Source organism: Tauraco erythrolophus, chromosome 2, assembly GCF_009769465.1.
Source record: "Tauraco erythrolophus isolate bTauEry1 chromosome 2, bTauEry1.pri, whole genome shotgun sequence".
NCBI classification, from domain to species: domain Eukaryota; kingdom Metazoa; phylum Chordata; class Aves; order Musophagiformes; family Musophagidae; genus Tauraco; species Tauraco erythrolophus.
Genome location: NC_141466.1, coordinates 10,833,100 through 10,849,161, shown reverse-complemented (window position 1 = coordinate 10,849,161; position 16,062 = coordinate 10,833,100). Strand labels below are relative to the sequence as shown.

The window sequence follows — 16,062 nt, the reverse complement described above, 5'->3', positions numbered from 1 at the left end:
AAAAGTGCAAGATGTATGGACTTTCCCCTACAGTGTCATTTTTTCAGTGAATCTTGCCCATACGCACACAAACATGCACCACTAGAAGGAATCAAACTTTATACCCTTAAACAGAAACATTTTAGACTGCAATTACTAAAGAAAAGGCATAATTATAGGTACTAGGAAAACGATAAGAATAAACACTAATTGGTATATTGCACTCACTCCCACTGCCTTTTCTTTTCCCTCAAAAGCAGTAAGGAATGTAACACTACATGAAGTGGATCTGATCCAAATTCAGGAGATGCCCCATCCTAGGACAGGTTCTCCTTCTCCTTTCCTCCCCAGATGTCCCTAGAGAAAGGCATCACTCTACAAAAGAGCATAAGACTGTAATTTTGTCCCAGTGTGGTAAAAAACATCCATCTCTCCAGAAAAGACCATAGGATTGTATTTTTTATCCCAGTGTGGTAAATACTGTACTGAGGACTGAAGTTGCTTGTACTCTAGTCACGCTGCGTGGCATGACCAGTGAAGTTGAAGTACAGTCTGGCTCTTAGACTGAAGCATAAGGTTGGTTCACATTTATCTTCCAGGAATCTCCCCGTTTCAACAGCGTGACAGAGTGTGCCCTTGTGCAGCACTGGGAATCCTGCGTGGGTGGAAGACACAATATGTTGTGCATTCCATAATGCTCATGCTGTGAGCACCATCATGGACCTGCTAATAAAACCGACTGCTGTCACAGAATGGATTAACAAATGAAACTTGAGTGTTCTTCAATAACCACCATACCATCAATTATGGGAAGGGGAAGGACTGGTGTTAACTTGACATTACTAACATCAGCCCTTCAGTACCTCTTGCTGTTAAGGGCTCTCAGAGCAGGAAAAGTGTATATGCAAAGACACTGATTGAAAAAAAAGACAGTACATTACTGGAAGTTTCAGGTGGTATGAAGTAGGCAGCACAGAGGAATCTTCTGTTAGAAACAAAGAACTAGCCATAACATTTACTACAAGTGTTGCACCCTCCTCTTTGAGTCTTCTGTTTTCTTTCTGATTTTTATTTGCACACTTTCACTTTGATGATATTGAGAGTTTGATCTCTCTTGCCCCATGGAAATTCTGATACAATTCTTTTGAGAGTAACACAGTTAGCAAGGCACCCTTAGGTATGAGCTCCCAAAGCCACACAGCTTTGTTTGGAGTTGTATCAACCATACACATCAGAAACATGTCTCTGCTGACGCAAGTACTTTGCAAAACAGAAAAGGTGTGAGGGAGAGGGGTAGACGCAAACCTCAAAAGCAGATTAATCGTTACTTCAAAGAACAAGAGAACAAGTTTTGTATAATGTATGCCACTAACATTTGATGAAGAAAGTGCATTTTCAGTGATGCAAACCAATAGATCAAGATCCAATATATTTGTGAATGGCAACAGTAATATCAGCTCTTTTAGAATAGGCTGTCCAAAAAATATTTTGACTGCAGTACAGATAGAAAGTCCTATGGTATGACATATACATACAGACCAATCGCAATAAAGCACATAAAAATATACATCCACTGGGAATTGAGGAGGGGTGGAAAGGCCAGAGGCAACAAGGGGCTTTGATTTAGTGCATTTAGAGCAAATGCATTCTGCCTTCCAGTTTAAAGAGCATGTACACAACGAAAGACACCATTACACATTAGTCCAACAGAGAATATCAGCAGTATAATGGCACAGCTCTCAAAGCCAAAGAAATTCTTTGCAGAGCAGCACTGTGAGAATTGTGTAAGTTCTTGCATGCTAGGAAATTTAGGCTTGATCCAGAAATAACAAAACTCTAAGGGAAATGGCCTGCCTGCTGGGTTGCTGTAGATCTTTGCTAAAATGCTGTTGAAGCCATTTGGATACAAAATCCCTACTTACAGAAACATTTTTTTTTAATAGACAACTGGAGAAATAAATTGGTGCTCTGAGGGCTTCGGAAAATTATTACAATGATTGCCAATTCTTTGCTATATATAACAGCTAACTCCCTTACAGTATGTGTAATAGTGAAAGATAATTGTGTTGCTGCTGGAGAACAAACTAAGTTCATACCCTCAGCAACATTTTAAAGATACTTAAGTCTACCATTAACACTGGAAAGATAAAACATTTAGTGGAAAGGTACTCTGAGTTTGAGGAATGATATCCAGAGGTTTAAAAGGAAATTTTTTTTCCTCTACTCCTTATGCCTCTAGCCGAGGCTCTGAGTCAGGCCAGTTTTCTAGCTTTCAGGTGACCTGCTATGTTGCATATGTACGTAAGGTCTGACTGACTCTTCTCTATGTGTTTCGACCCTGCCACACTCCTTCCTAAAAGGATCTCAGGGTGAGATTATAGTTCCATCTCCCAGCGTGAGGGAGAATAATGCTTTCTGTCAACTAAGTACCAGCCAGCTGATTCCTAGTGATATCCCTGTTTCAACAGGCAGTGATGACTACGTGTGTGTGTGTGTGCAGGGAGTTTTCAAACTCCCTGCTGCATTTATTTCAGCACTAAAGCCCATAAATATGCAATAAGGAGAGTCTTAGACTTGTTCAGAGCACAAGTAAGAAGAATCGATATCTGCATTAAGACTTCAGACAGCATATGGAGGAATAATATTAAAAACTTATCTTAAAATAGGCTTACAAAACTCACCACTTCCATAGGTGACACTAGGATTAATAGAAAGGTCAAGTTATACTTAGATCATTTGTAGTTCTTGCATAAGAGTCTGTGTGTGTGTGTGTGTGTGTGTTTAGAGAGAGTTTCTTGCTTCAGAGCTTACAAACAAGGTAACTGGATTTCCTTGTCAGAGATAACATGGGGGAACCTGAAAGTCCAATGAAGCTCTTCTCCCTATAGCAAATAAGTGCAACAAAACCATTACTATGGTTCAGTAGTCACAGTTCTGAGGACTACAAAATTCACCACAGTGCATTGGGTTATGGGTGCAGTTGAAGAGAATATTTAAACAGTGTCAGTGGCAATTTTCTAAAATTGGTATGTTCAACTAGCCACCTCCAGGCCAAAATCACCAGTTTTGATAATTCTGGGCATTAGAACCAATGTCTGAGATTAGACGGACACAGAAAATCTTGACAAAATGGACTTGTCCTTGACCTATTAGTTTATTTCAAAAACTTCTGTTCAGTAAACTTACATACATTAGGGAATGTTGTAGGTATTTGATCCTTTCTCTGTTATTCAACAACATGATATATGTCAAAGGCGATCAAAGAAACTGAAGGGAACTAAAGAAACACCTTCACTGACTGATCAAGGGAAACGCTTTTGTAATTGCGTACTTCAAACAAAAGTGCACCACCATTTTTCAGAACAAAGCTACTTAACTTTACCATGAAGGTAAATTTAAGTTTTACTGCAGTCAACACTGACCGAAATTAAGAACCATTTTTTTACAATTCTCTCACATTACCCTTTCCTCAGCCTGAGGCATTTAAAGCTGCTCAGCTACTTAGGCATTTAAAAGGTCAATTTGCAAGGCATTTTGGTTTGCTAATTTCCACAGTTAGCTAGAATCTTAAGTCATGTTCCAAATTCAATATGAATCATGTCTAATTTTTCTAGTTCTAAGGAAGTTAATGGAGTGCAGTCTCTAAATTAGGGCAAACAGGCAAATTTTTAATACGCTAGATTTTTCACTCAAGCACACAGATTTTTGTCTCTATCCGAACGGTATAAATTTTGTTCAAGATTTTCTATCCTTGTATCTTTTCCAGTAATAACTTTGCAATAATGTCTGAGTAAATTTCGATGAATTGTTTATCTGTTTGAAGCCTTCGTATATTGGGATTTCCCACCACTCACATCTAGAAAGGACCAGAAGTCTCGATTGGGGAAATCACTCCGAGCATATTTTTGCCATGCAGTCAGCCACAATGGCATGATAAGGTGGGATTTATGGCTCTAATGCCTGCTCACTCCAGTACTGGCATGCCTGAAAAGTTACTGATACTACCATACAGGCTACATTGCTCAGAACGGATGGCCTCCTGTTTTCTCTCTCTGCAAAACTAAAGTTCTGCAGAGGAAAGAAGAATAAAGCCCTAAAAGGAAGGAAAAAGGCGTGGATTCTAAACATGGAGTAGGACAATAGATCACTATCAAATTAAGCACAACTAATTTTCCCTATATTGCCACACATACAATTCACTAGGACAAAAGCCTACACTCTCTCTGAAATCCTTTTTACATTCACATAGGAAGATGTGCACATTAATGGATCCTGGGATGATTTTGGAAATTCCTTTGAACACACTATGTTTCTCCAGGAGAAGAAGAAAAGTTGCAAGACAAGATCAGGCTGATGTCGAAGAAGCGCCTCTTTACTCCTTTTAACCTAGACATGCTGTTTAAAAGTAACATATATCATCAACACCGCACTATGCATCCAGCAACAGCCTAGAGAAAGGTGTGAAAATTCCAGGATGAAGGACACTGTCCTTCTGAAAGTTCAGCAAGTGTCTGAGTAGCATCCGTATTTCTCTCGCGCTGTGGGAAGGAACAAGCCAGGCTCTGTGCACGTCATTGAGATGGCCCATAACACCAAGTCAAGTCATGGCAAAAACACTTCCAACGCCATGTGTCTAGGATTCGGGGCGCCACTGTGATCATACCTCAATGCAATATTTCCGTACTAGATGCAGGTTGTTGCTAGAGTGCAAGTAAACGTTGCAACTGACCACCACGAGCCAGTCTGGGAGCAGTGAATTAGCGACAGGCTCAGGCACTCTAGTCTAGGAGAAGAGTAAAAAAGGAGTGTGGCTGCAGCACTGGGAACAACAACGGTCCTTGTTCTCCTGCCTTGAGTGAAAGTAAACAAGTCCATTGTTATCTGACTTTGCCAAACCTCAAAGTATAAGGCTAGAAGGAAAAATAAGTTTTACAGAATTGAGCATAGACAACCCTTTCCTTCCCTTCATAAATTGTATGTTACACTAGTTGAAACTACCGAAGTGTTTACAGGATGCTATATATATATATAATGGCACATTTAAGCTTTTTAAAGGGATTGGAACATTTCAGGAATGTCTCTGGTGCTGAAAAAGGCTAATGTATTACAAATCATATAATATTTTAATTCAGAAAAAATATGTTTGAGTATTTTGACCTAGCATCGTAAGGGTTAGGAAACCGAACAAGGACGCCATGAAGCATGACTGACAAATCAGTCGAGCTAGTCCGCTTCAGATACATATTGTGCAAGGCATTATCGCTGCAATCAGTCACAAAAAATGCATATTTAGTTTTTGTACATTAAATACTACACCTGTGAACCTATGTAAAAGATATACAAAATATAAATGTCATCAGGACTGTATTTTTTGAACTTTTTAAAACAAACACAAAGTATATATATATGTAGGCATATAGGTTGTAATTTCAATGTCAACTCTAGCACAGTTTGTCTCTTCTAAATACAGACCTGTATACTTCCTAGTCCAACACATGCACCTACGAACACATGATCATGCATACAGCTTTACGTTCTGCTGTTTGCAGAAGAGTCAGAATATACAGCACTATACATTGTTTCAACTCAAAATTGACTGGCAAATTAAGGAAGATGCCATTCAAAATAAATTCCTTGTGAGCTATTACCAAAAAAAAAAAAACAGAGAAAACCAGGGGTATAGTTATTTCGTCTCAATAAAAACACTGAAGACCATGGTGATGATGACCTAAGATTAAAAACGCTTTGTCCGGCATGTGGTGGGGTCACTCTTGGACAAGATACAACAGTGTAGAACTGGTTGCTATAACACATACCGAACACAGTTATAATGAGGCGTAGAGCTTTCACAACACCATCCAACCCAGCTCGGGGTTCAAACTACAGAGGTCTCTGACCGAAAGGAGACAGAGCAGTTGTATGCTGTTCTTCTCACAGCAGGCGGTGCTGACGGTGATCTGGATGCCCATCTGGAAGGTAAGCGTCGGTTTGCTGGCCGAGCGGGCCGGGAGAAACCCTTCCCACTTGAACATTTAGCTGGCACAGATATCTAGAACACAAAGGCAATTCCTTGCTTTAACAAGTTACGGCTTTTGTGGAATGTAGCGGGAATGTAGGAAGACATTTGGGATGACCTCAGAACAGGTGGTCTGAAGCTATTAAAAGGAGCACAGCAATGCGCGGAATGCAAAAGAACAGCTATTTCTATGTATAGGGATTCTCACATCGGTTGTGGTTTAAAATATATGGAGACAAGTGTCAGACACAAGGAAAGGTATAAAATGTTAATGCAAGCCAAAACTGACATTCACTTCTCATTTCTTTTCATTTTTGGAAGTTTTTTTGTCAATGAACACTGTATACTGTTCTAATAGTAGAACTCAGAATCCCATCTTACATTACTGGAGTATGATCTACATACTTTTCAGGTATTTTTTGATAGATCCTATTTCAGCACTCACATCTTGCTAAGAACTCCGATTCCACTAGTGCAACGTGAAGCTCTTTACACTCTGTAGCTAATTCAGAATGGATATGGATTAATGCAGTGTCATGTCTACATGCAGAGCCTTATACACCTGGGAAAATCAACAGATTTTGATCGTAGCTACAGTGCTGTAAATTGGAAATAATTAAAATAAACCAAATGCCTCATGCCATATGTAGTTCTTCACACCTCTGTGACGTGAATGCTGATGGACCTAAAATGGCACCCCCAAATCAGGCAATATTCTACACTTACTTTGTACAGATAGAAATGACAACGTAAAGCGTGAGCCTATGGAGACAAAAAATCCAATTGGCTCAGTAAAGTTATTCTGGGCATACATCAATGTAAACGCAGTCATTATCTAGTCATTATTTTTTCCCTACACACTCATTGATGAAAATTTGGTTTCCTGTCAAAAAAACATTGGATGAAAAAGAAATCGGAAGCTTCATGTCTGTTCTCTCTCTGTGCCGTAGTAAAGGCGTTTGCTAAGCAAGACGTTGCATCACTGCAAGACTGTCAGAAAGATATGAAGAAGAAAATCCACAGGGTCAGATTCTCAGCTGTTTAAATCCACAAAGCTCCACTGAAGTCTGTGAATTTGTGACAGTTTAAAGCATACCAGCTGACCAGTCTGAACTTATTTAAGTTTCTCAGCTCCAAGCACATTTGCCTTCTCTTTTCTGAGACACTAAGGGGCATATCTCTTTGTGTTTGTTGGCTGAGGAGCTCTTCAGGAAAAATGATTTTTCTTTCTTTGTAGCCCTTTACAGAACCTGCAATTTATAGTGTATTTTCAAAACCATCTGTTTCTCTTTTCATTAAGAATGTTGGCAAAGGCAATATTTCTAAACTTCTGCAAATAACATTCAGCCAAATATAAATTAATTAGTCATGCCATACTCTTCTGTTTCTGTGAGCCCATGCTTGAATATATAGGAGAAGCTTGGAACTGAGACATGAATACGAGGAGTTCACTTTATTACTGGAAACTTTATGGAGCTACAACACCCCTTTTCATAGGCAGTTCCAAGGAAATCCTGAACAAACAGCACCCTGAACAAAGCAGCTATCTAAGCCCTCAAGGATTTTGACATTGCCAAGTGTGCTTAAGCCTTTAGGTAAGGCTTATGAAATAACTCGTCAGCTAAAGGCAGGAGAGAGGGAGTTAGAACCTGGTTGCAGTTCTCACTAGTTCAATCCTTGAGTAACTGCACTGCAGTTAAAATCTAGCTTTACACAACAGCAGCAGAGATCAGAATCTGGCACATCTCTTCACTGGTCATTGTTACTTACATGCTTCTGCCCTCCCACAGCTCTATTATCTTCAGAGGAAATACTCCTGATTCATCCAGATCCTGGCCTAAAGTGTCTATTTTTACATAATTATTTACAATATCATGTTAGCCTGCCTCATTTCAGAGTCAAAGCTTTGTATGAAACGGAATTATTTTGCTCTTGCCATCCTTATGAACCTTACCTCTGGTAACTTCTGTCTCTCTTTTCCTTGCTTGAGTTGCTGCCCAATATGCCTGGCTGAGTTCCTCGGCAATTCTTGCTTTCCTTGCTCAATCTGGAGCATTTCTAAATACTGACTCAATGTCTCACAACCCCCATCGGTGAATTCAGAATTTGCCCATGTCCACTTATCTTTGCAGCATTTTGCATTACACGGAGAAGCCGCTGTTGATTTTTCATAGTTTTTCAGAAGCTTTTCAACAACGCCATAGTTCGACCTTGAGTCAGCTGAACGCGGGCGACCGGATAAATTACTTGGTCTCCAGTCATGCTCGTGAAGCATGTGCCTATAACCACTAGTATTTGGAAGTCCATTTATTTGCTTTTGTTGCCCTGCCGTTCTGACAGCTTTGCTGGGGTTGCTAGTTTCTTGCTCCTTTGCCACAGAGAATTTGGGATTTGAAACACAAGATGTATTTACAGTTTCTGTCCTGCCGATAGCAGAGTCACACAGTGGGCCGCAGGGTTTGTGATCTTCTGATGTTGTTTGAGGCACCTGGTTTTCTTGCAAAGCATTGGTACGTTTATCCGTGTGAAATACAGTCCGGTTAAACTCATCGATCTTTGCTGCTAAAGTTTCATTTCTTGGGGTCTTTCCCAAAGTGTACCTAGAGTCTGCCAAAAGATCATTGTGCAGGGTAGCAGGGGCATAAAAGTCATTACTGTAATAAGGGCTGCTGTAGGACTTGGGATTTTGTTTCTGGTGCATCTTGCTGCTTTGTGCCATATTTCCATCTGAACTACTCTTTTGGGATGACAGTGGGGAAGGTTCACTTTTATTGTCTTTTCCAAGTTTGCCCACATCACATGTCCACGTGTTGTGGCAGAAACTTGTTGGTACATTGCACTCATTTTTGGTTACAGGTATTGCAGCAGTTACCATCACAGGAACTTTCACAGCCTGCCCTTCATTTGCACAGGCTGCTGCAGTTTCATGCTGGTTTATAGGTGAAGGATTCATCAGTTTCCTTCCACTCCTACAGTCCTGAGCCTTGCAATTGCTTTTGATGCCTGGATCTCTTATTGGTGCTTCAGAAAGCTGTACAACTGCAGAAAGTGAGTTTGTTAGATGCCGGGAAGTGCTCCGTGGAGGAACTGGTGGAGCTTCTTTCTTTTGCCAAGATCTGAAGTCTGTTCCTCTGTCACCAGTAAGGCCACCATAACATCTGTCCTTCAAAGCCTTGGTGGAGTTCATCAGATTCTTCCTATTATTATGTTCCTCTGTTTCAAAAGCAACTGAAGTCTGTGATTCGTTGCTGGACACATGGTTCATCTCAGGCAGAATAACTGTGTCTCGTGTTTCCTCAAATTCCCCCAGAAAAGGAAGTGATTTCATTCTGGAAATAAAAGGAGAGGTGTTTTAGGGATGAGCAATAAGGGTATTCCCCAAGGGGATCTCAGCATGGATTCATTCTCCCCATGAGCAGGTATTTTAACACTGGCTGCGTATAAAGATTTGGGAGCAATTTTGCTGCTGCTGATACACCTGGCATATTTGAAACATACATGAAGAATTTAAAGAAAGCTCAACAAAGGGAATCTTTTATTTCTTTCCCTTGCCACTAAAATTCTTTTCCTCAGTTTTTGTAGATGATTGTTTGTTTTCTTACCTATCCTACAGTAAGGACAGTGGGATCTTGTGAGTTCTAATGACTCCACTGACTCCACTGAGAGCCTACCTAACTATGAACTGAATGAAGAAAGCTTTAGGACATAGTGCATCCCTTGTGTAGGTTTCCTAACATTACACACGACAGTACAAATGTTCAAAAATCACCTTTCTCAGCCAGGATTTAGAAACTATGCATCAGTTATGAATCTATTTGCTTTAAAGATACAAACACTAGCCCAGCTACAATAATAAATCAGTGATAGCCAGTCAACTGATTGTGTGAGTGAGCGTAAGAAGTCCCTGTGTTCTTTGGGAGCATCTGAGAAGAGCTTGCCATGATGTAGTCTTCCATGGGGTCTCAGCATAGCTGAAGCATAGCTTCTCTCAAGCTCTTTCATGGTGTGCACCCTGTCACACCATGGGTCCAGTCTTACCTTTTGAGAATTTCTGCACAATTCAAGAGAAAGACTGATGTTTAGCTTGTTAAAGGAGACCATGAACATTTAATTTTTAACAGATGGCGAAATATTCATTCGCCATACTTTTCAGGGTCTGGTTTACCATCTTTCCATTAGTACAAATGTATGGTTGTTCTTCCTTCTCTTGCCTTCTTTGCACTCCATGTCAGTCCCTGACTCAACCCCCACACTTAAGGCTAGATCTGGGCTTAATGTAAGAAACCTCCCAGCCTGACAAATCCATACGGTGTTGCACAGAACTGCATGGAAACAGGACCAGGGCAGACAAATATCTGTTCACTTTCCCAATCCTCCATATAGCCATTTGAAACAAGTAAAATTTCATCTCGTACGAATACTAATTTCATTTTGTAGGTTCTATAGATAAACTCCATTTTGCTAGTAAAACGTGCCCTTGTATCATATTTCAGTATATTCCATTTGAATGTTTTATGCTGAGCATTGAAACACTAGGAGGATAGAAACTGCCCAATTCCTAATAAATTCAACAGAAAATCCCCTTCAAAGTGAACAGGAGCATTAGTCTCATTATTAATTTTCTTCCTCTAATATAAAGAGTCCAAATATGTTTTTACCTCCTGTGGTTGGACTTCTTTCGAATTTCCTCTTGATAGCTGCATAATTCTTCACTGACTCTGGCAAGTTCTTTAAGAGCCTTTATAAATATAAAAAGAGTCCTTTAACATAATTCTTTTGAATGATATCTCCAGAATTATTTTAAGACTTGTAGTGATTTGCATTTAAGACTCACAGCAGAGGAAAGCAGCACAAGGAAAGATACAAAAATGCCCCCGGGTTATGAATGGAGGTAAAGAGCATGCTGTTAACACAGTGAGAAGACACTCATCAATAGCAAACTGAGGAGGAAGTAGAGACACTGCCTTGCTGGAAAGCTAAAATCAGGGAGATCAGTTCTTTAGGTTAACCTGGCAGGCCAAAGCCCTCAGTATTTTCCTGACCCTTGTAACTAAGCATGCTCATACTTTACTTACTACATTGAGATCACCAATATAATTCTTGGTATTTTTCTTGGAAGTTTTGATGCTGAGGCTGTCTTCAGGTTCCTCATGGTTCTCAAAGGCCAGATTGTCTGTTAACAGAGTATTGTTTCTGCTCTTGGCTCTGATTTCTTTACATTCATGTCCTGTTTTACTGAGCAAGCTCCTTTTTTCTATCATGTCATTTGCCACATTGTGTTGATAGTTCAGCTCCGCTCTGTCACTCTCTTCTGAAGTGGGGGAATGCATGGACTGCTGCCGCATCTTGCTCTGAATGGCCTTATTATCATGGACGTTCATACTGCTCTCCCTTCTAAGTTTTACCTCTTGGTAAAGCTGAAAAAACAATAGAACCTTCTATTAAACCATGGTACTGTGATGAACCTTACAGTAAGAGAACATATCCATCTTCTGTTTTGAATGATGCTTCATTCAGTAGCACCAAGTAGAAAGATCTTATACGTGTGTTAGTGGAAAAGCATTGAGTCACATAGCGTAATAGGTCACAGATCGTTATTGTCACAGGATGAGAAAAGGGCTATTACCATCCACAAACTCTTTGCCATGGTTTTAATGTATGGCTTCCACCTATAGGATGGGATTGGAAGAGATGTCATAAGGTCAATGGCTCTGCCTTGAGTCAGAAGCTGTATAGTTGCCTTCCAAGTAATATCAGCACACTATATGGTGGACACAGCCCTGATCTGATGGATGGGGAATGTGAGGGAGGGAGAGGGCTCTGGCAATGTTACAGCCTGTTAATGTGTATTAGTTTAAGGAGGGGAAGTGAAGTCTCATCACATACAGTGCCATCTGCACTACAGCACTCTTTTGGTTCTCAGGCAAGTGCAATTCTTCTCTATGACTGTAGTGATAAATCAGCACTGCAGAATTATTTGGCACATTATTTGGCAATGTACTGTCACCCTCTTATCTTCTTTCATGCTATCTACTGAGATCCAGCGGCTTCATTAGTAAATGAAAAGGTGTTAATTCCTGTCACCCAGCACATTCAAACTAGGGAACTGTGATAAATTATAAATTAGAAAAAATAGCAACATCATAAAACCCTCTTCTGCTTACAGTATCATTTCCAGTGCCAAGAATCACACAGCTCCTTATAAACATTCATTCTTAACTTGCTCTTATGAAGAAAGCGCAGAGCAGGCACCTCTGAACAGCCGTCTGCTTGCCCTCTTGCAGTGCACAAGGCCAACACAACAGCTTTTGGAAGGACAGTGAAAAGAATAACAACAGGAAGAACATGTGGCCATTTCATGGGCAGTGCTGTTGATTAGAAGTATTCTCATGTTCAGTGACTTGACACTTGGCCTCATCCTGGGCTTTTAGATTTCATTCCCAAAGCCCAGCTGCTCATGGAACCTGAGAGTTGAACTTCGGAATTTCCAAGAAATGAGGGCCTCATACGAACTCGACATAGCAGTAAGGAGGAAAGATATCACTTCATAACTCAACAATCTAATCTCCTAAACCACACAGGTCTTCCTGGAGGATTCCAAGAATTAAGTTAGGTTTTGGTAGGCTAGACAAAGCTACCAAATAAAAATACAAGCTAATAAGGTAGCACAAGTTTTATTGAGGAAATTGCTCTACAGATGATGGCATTTAAAAGGTACCTCCCCTTTTCTCCACCTGTGTTGGCAAAGAAATGTCAGACAAGTGAAATCAAGGGCAGCTACAGACACAGCTTAAGAAGGGATCCTAGGATACTAATAACCTTGGGGTATCATCTGCAGTTTTGTCTGGTCTTGCAGTACCCAGTGATTTGCTTCATTCTCTTCCTCTCAGCTCCATTCCATTCTTTATCTGGTGTTCTGCCTCTGTCACACTTTCCTAATCCATATGTTAACACAAAAAATGAAAAAACATGGCCTTCACTGCCATTATCAGGACTACTAGTAGCCAGGATACCTTTTCACAACACATTACCATCATTCCAAAACAGCTCATATACCCAACAAACTGAAAATCATCTACAGACACAGACCACATTACTAACTTTTGAAGCACTCCTACCTTGGTGGTGAAATTAAGTAAGAGAGCACAGAAATGTCCTAACACAAAAGACAAAATGCAGCTTTCATACTAAGGGTATCATACTAAAGTCTGCCAGAACTATGCTGCAGGCTGGTTTAACGGGCAGCGTATGGCTGCAACTCATTTGGCTCTGATCATTTTCCTTCTCTTAGTTTCATGTGAGCAGTCTCTGCCATACATTCCTGTGTTGCTCAGCCACAGGACAGTGTTGGCAGAGAGCAAGAAAAACTACTCCATGTGTATATTAGAATGAAAAATGTGGAAAGCTCAGTGGTGAAAAATTTGCTTCTATATGTTGCCAAGGCAGATTCAGTTTATGCATTACAGAATGCCAGAGGGTTCTGCTGCAGTGACAATTTGGGGCTAAAAGAATAATAAATAATTACCTAAACTATTTCTGGAAGGAGAGCCATTAGAAATGGCAGAGAGTGTTTGTTACTATGTGTAAACACAAGTGGCGTCAGGACTTCCATGCTATTTACTGTAGCCGTTTTCTCTACTAAAAGCCACCCATAAATGGAGCAGGTTCTAGCCAGAATGATTCTGCATCATGCAGCATTTAATGTATGAAGTTGTTTTTAGTATTACCTTTTACCCCAGCACACCTGTGGGTGTGATTTGATTCCTTTTTGCCAGAGAATGATGACACCTAGATTTTTTGTTACTAAATATGATTTTTCCTAAACTCCATATATGTAGTTGTTCAGCATATCTGAACTTAAAAAAAGGATGTATAACATGAGCAGCGTGGCTGATGCCCAGCAGAACTGGCAGCAGTATATACAGCCAACAATATCACAGCAATCTTCACACAAAGTGACATTTAATCTCCTGCTTTGTATTCATGAGTATGAGCAACTGCAAATACTGCTTAGCCCCAGGCTTTGCATCCTACCATCAGCTATTAGAAACTTCCAGTGACAGATAAGAAATAGGATATAATTCAGAAAAAAAATAAATTGAAGCAACCCTTAGGCACTGATAAGACTCAAGTGAAAATGTTAGTGTTCAGAATTTTGTTTAAAAGTACCTCTTCTATTTTCTTCTGCATGACTTTCCATTGACATTCCCATTCTTTTCTTTCATTGTCAAATCTCTCCAGCAATTCCATCTTCTCTTTATTCCAGTTCCTCTCAGTGTTCTCGAGTTGTTTACGCAGGTCCATGGTTACAGTGTGTGTAATAGCAAGAAGATAGCTCTGCTTTTCTTCTTTCTTCCCTGAATGTTTCCTGGAAGTTTATCAGAATAAGTTTTACTTATGCTTGATTCTAGCTTTCAGGGAAAAAAACCAACCAAGCAAAACCCCAAAATAATTAACGGAAAAGTGCTTGCAGGAGAAAGCATCACACGGCTGCAGGATAAGTATCTGGAGCATGACTGGAATACGTACGAATTAAGCATTATAGGACACAAACCCAAGGGTAGAGAGGCCCAGTCTGGAAAGGGGAGGAGGGACATGCATCCAGCATCATAGAATTCAGGAATGTCTGCCACAGTGGGCTCTGTACCATGGCCACTTCACATTTTTGCCATGACTCTTCACTGTAAACCTGTTTTCAGTGAAATTCGAGTCTGCATGATATTGAATGGCACTTCAGGACCTTGGGATCCTGCAATGTCTGCCCTTGAGGGTGAAAGCTATTTTTACGTTTGTTCAAAAGACAACTGCAAGTGTAAAAGTATCATGTTTGCTCACACACTCCTTTCACACATGCATGTAGCACAACAAAGACTGTGTCATTCTTTTGGGAATTAAAGACCGTACACCTGATACATGCAGAAAATTATCATGACTATATGAATGCTTTAGAATACAGGAAGGAAAACAGAAGAGGAAAGCTAGTAACAGGTAACAAACATACACATACAGTAGAAAGCATCATTCTGCTACATAAAAGACTATAGATCACTATAAAAAGTTGATGTATTTTGGATTTACAAATCTAAATCTATAAATGTTAGTTCTAGGACCAGCATAGGGAAAACTAGAAACTATTCTCCAACAGCACTAACTCAAATCTAGTTCAAAACCTTGCTCAGAATATTTAACTAATTTGTGCTTCACTTTCTCCTTCCCCTTCAGAAGTCTTTAGTATCTTAGTATCTGTGAATGAAAAAATAATAATCATACCACTAAATATGTATATTTTAAGGCAAATATTTTGGATCTGCTCATCTGACTTCGGAGCAAAACAGTTACAGATTTTATGGGCCTGGTGTTCCTCTTGCTTTCTTAGGCTTTACAATAGAAACTCCACTGCCATCACACATTTACTATGCCAGCAAGGCTGAAATAGCACTTATTCAGTTACGATGCTCCTGTGCTATAATGGCTGGTACACACACATAGATACTTGAGTTTACTCTCCATGTCAGCTGTTGTGTTACTTAGGTGGACACGGGATCTTGTTCTGGCCACAAAATGCCTCTGAATTGCTTTGGTCTCCTGACAGAAACCAAGCCCACGGGCAGGCAAATGAATTATCAGAGAGTTAACTAGGGGTAAGTCCAGTTTACCTTCCTGGAATTTCTTCATTTTCCCAACTGATAGTCAGTGATTGTCAACTCATAGGAACTGCCCACATTTTCTCTGATATAGTGAAAATTCATTCTTGAGCTTCATGCAAAGTTCTTCCCGTTCCTGTATTTTATTGGACAAGTCTTGTTGATTCAGCTGTGGCTACTGTGTAATCACTGCTTACCAGTGTCTGTGTTATTTCAGCTGACTGGGAAGCTGATGCCAAACTCGGCGTCAGCTTCTTTCATGAACAAGTAAGCAGAAGAGCTCAGGTGAAGCCCAACGGGTTAGTCAGGTCTTTGGGTCATAGCAAGTCCTGCTACAGGATCTATCAACTGCCATCCATTATTGGCCCAGTCCTAACTCAGGGGTTGCAAAACCATTTACCCCAGGCAATTTTGGACTGAGGA

The 16,062-nt window shown here is 40.2% G+C and overlaps 1 protein-coding gene across 1 annotated transcript; it reads right to left on the bottom strand.

Moving 5' to 3' along the window:
* Positions 1-5,854: 5,854 nt before the first annotated feature.
* Positions 5,855-14,364, bottom strand: KIAA0408 (KIAA0408 ortholog). The gene is made up of 5 exons (XM_009985627.2): positions 14,165-14,364; positions 11,071-11,412; positions 10,654-10,733; positions 7,950-9,324; positions 5,855-6,028 (listed from the first exon to the last, which is right to left on the bottom strand). The coding sequence occupies exons 1-5, from the start codon at positions 14,297-14,299 to the stop codon at positions 5,855-5,857; spliced, it is 2,106 nt and encodes a 701-aa protein (XP_009983929.1). The 5' UTR covers positions 14,300-14,364.
* Between the last annotated feature and the right edge of the window lie 1,698 nt (positions 14,365-16,062).

What these genes read in the sequence shown, in the direction of transcription:
- KIAA0408 (XM_009985627.2), bottom strand. Translation starts at nt 14,299, where the DNA reads ATGGACCTGCGTAAACAACTCGAGAACACTGAGAGGAACTGGAATAAA. An exon ending in ATATTGGTGATCTCAATGTA is followed by an intron (nt 10,734 to 11,070) that starts GTAAGTAAAGTA and finishes ATATTTATAAAG; the next exon opens with GCTCTTAAAGAACTTGCCAG. An exon ending in AGAGACAGAAGTTACCAGAG is followed by an intron (nt 6,029 to 7,949) that starts GTAAGGTTCATA and finishes TTTGTGTTCTAG; the next exon opens with ATATCTGTGCCAGCTAAATG.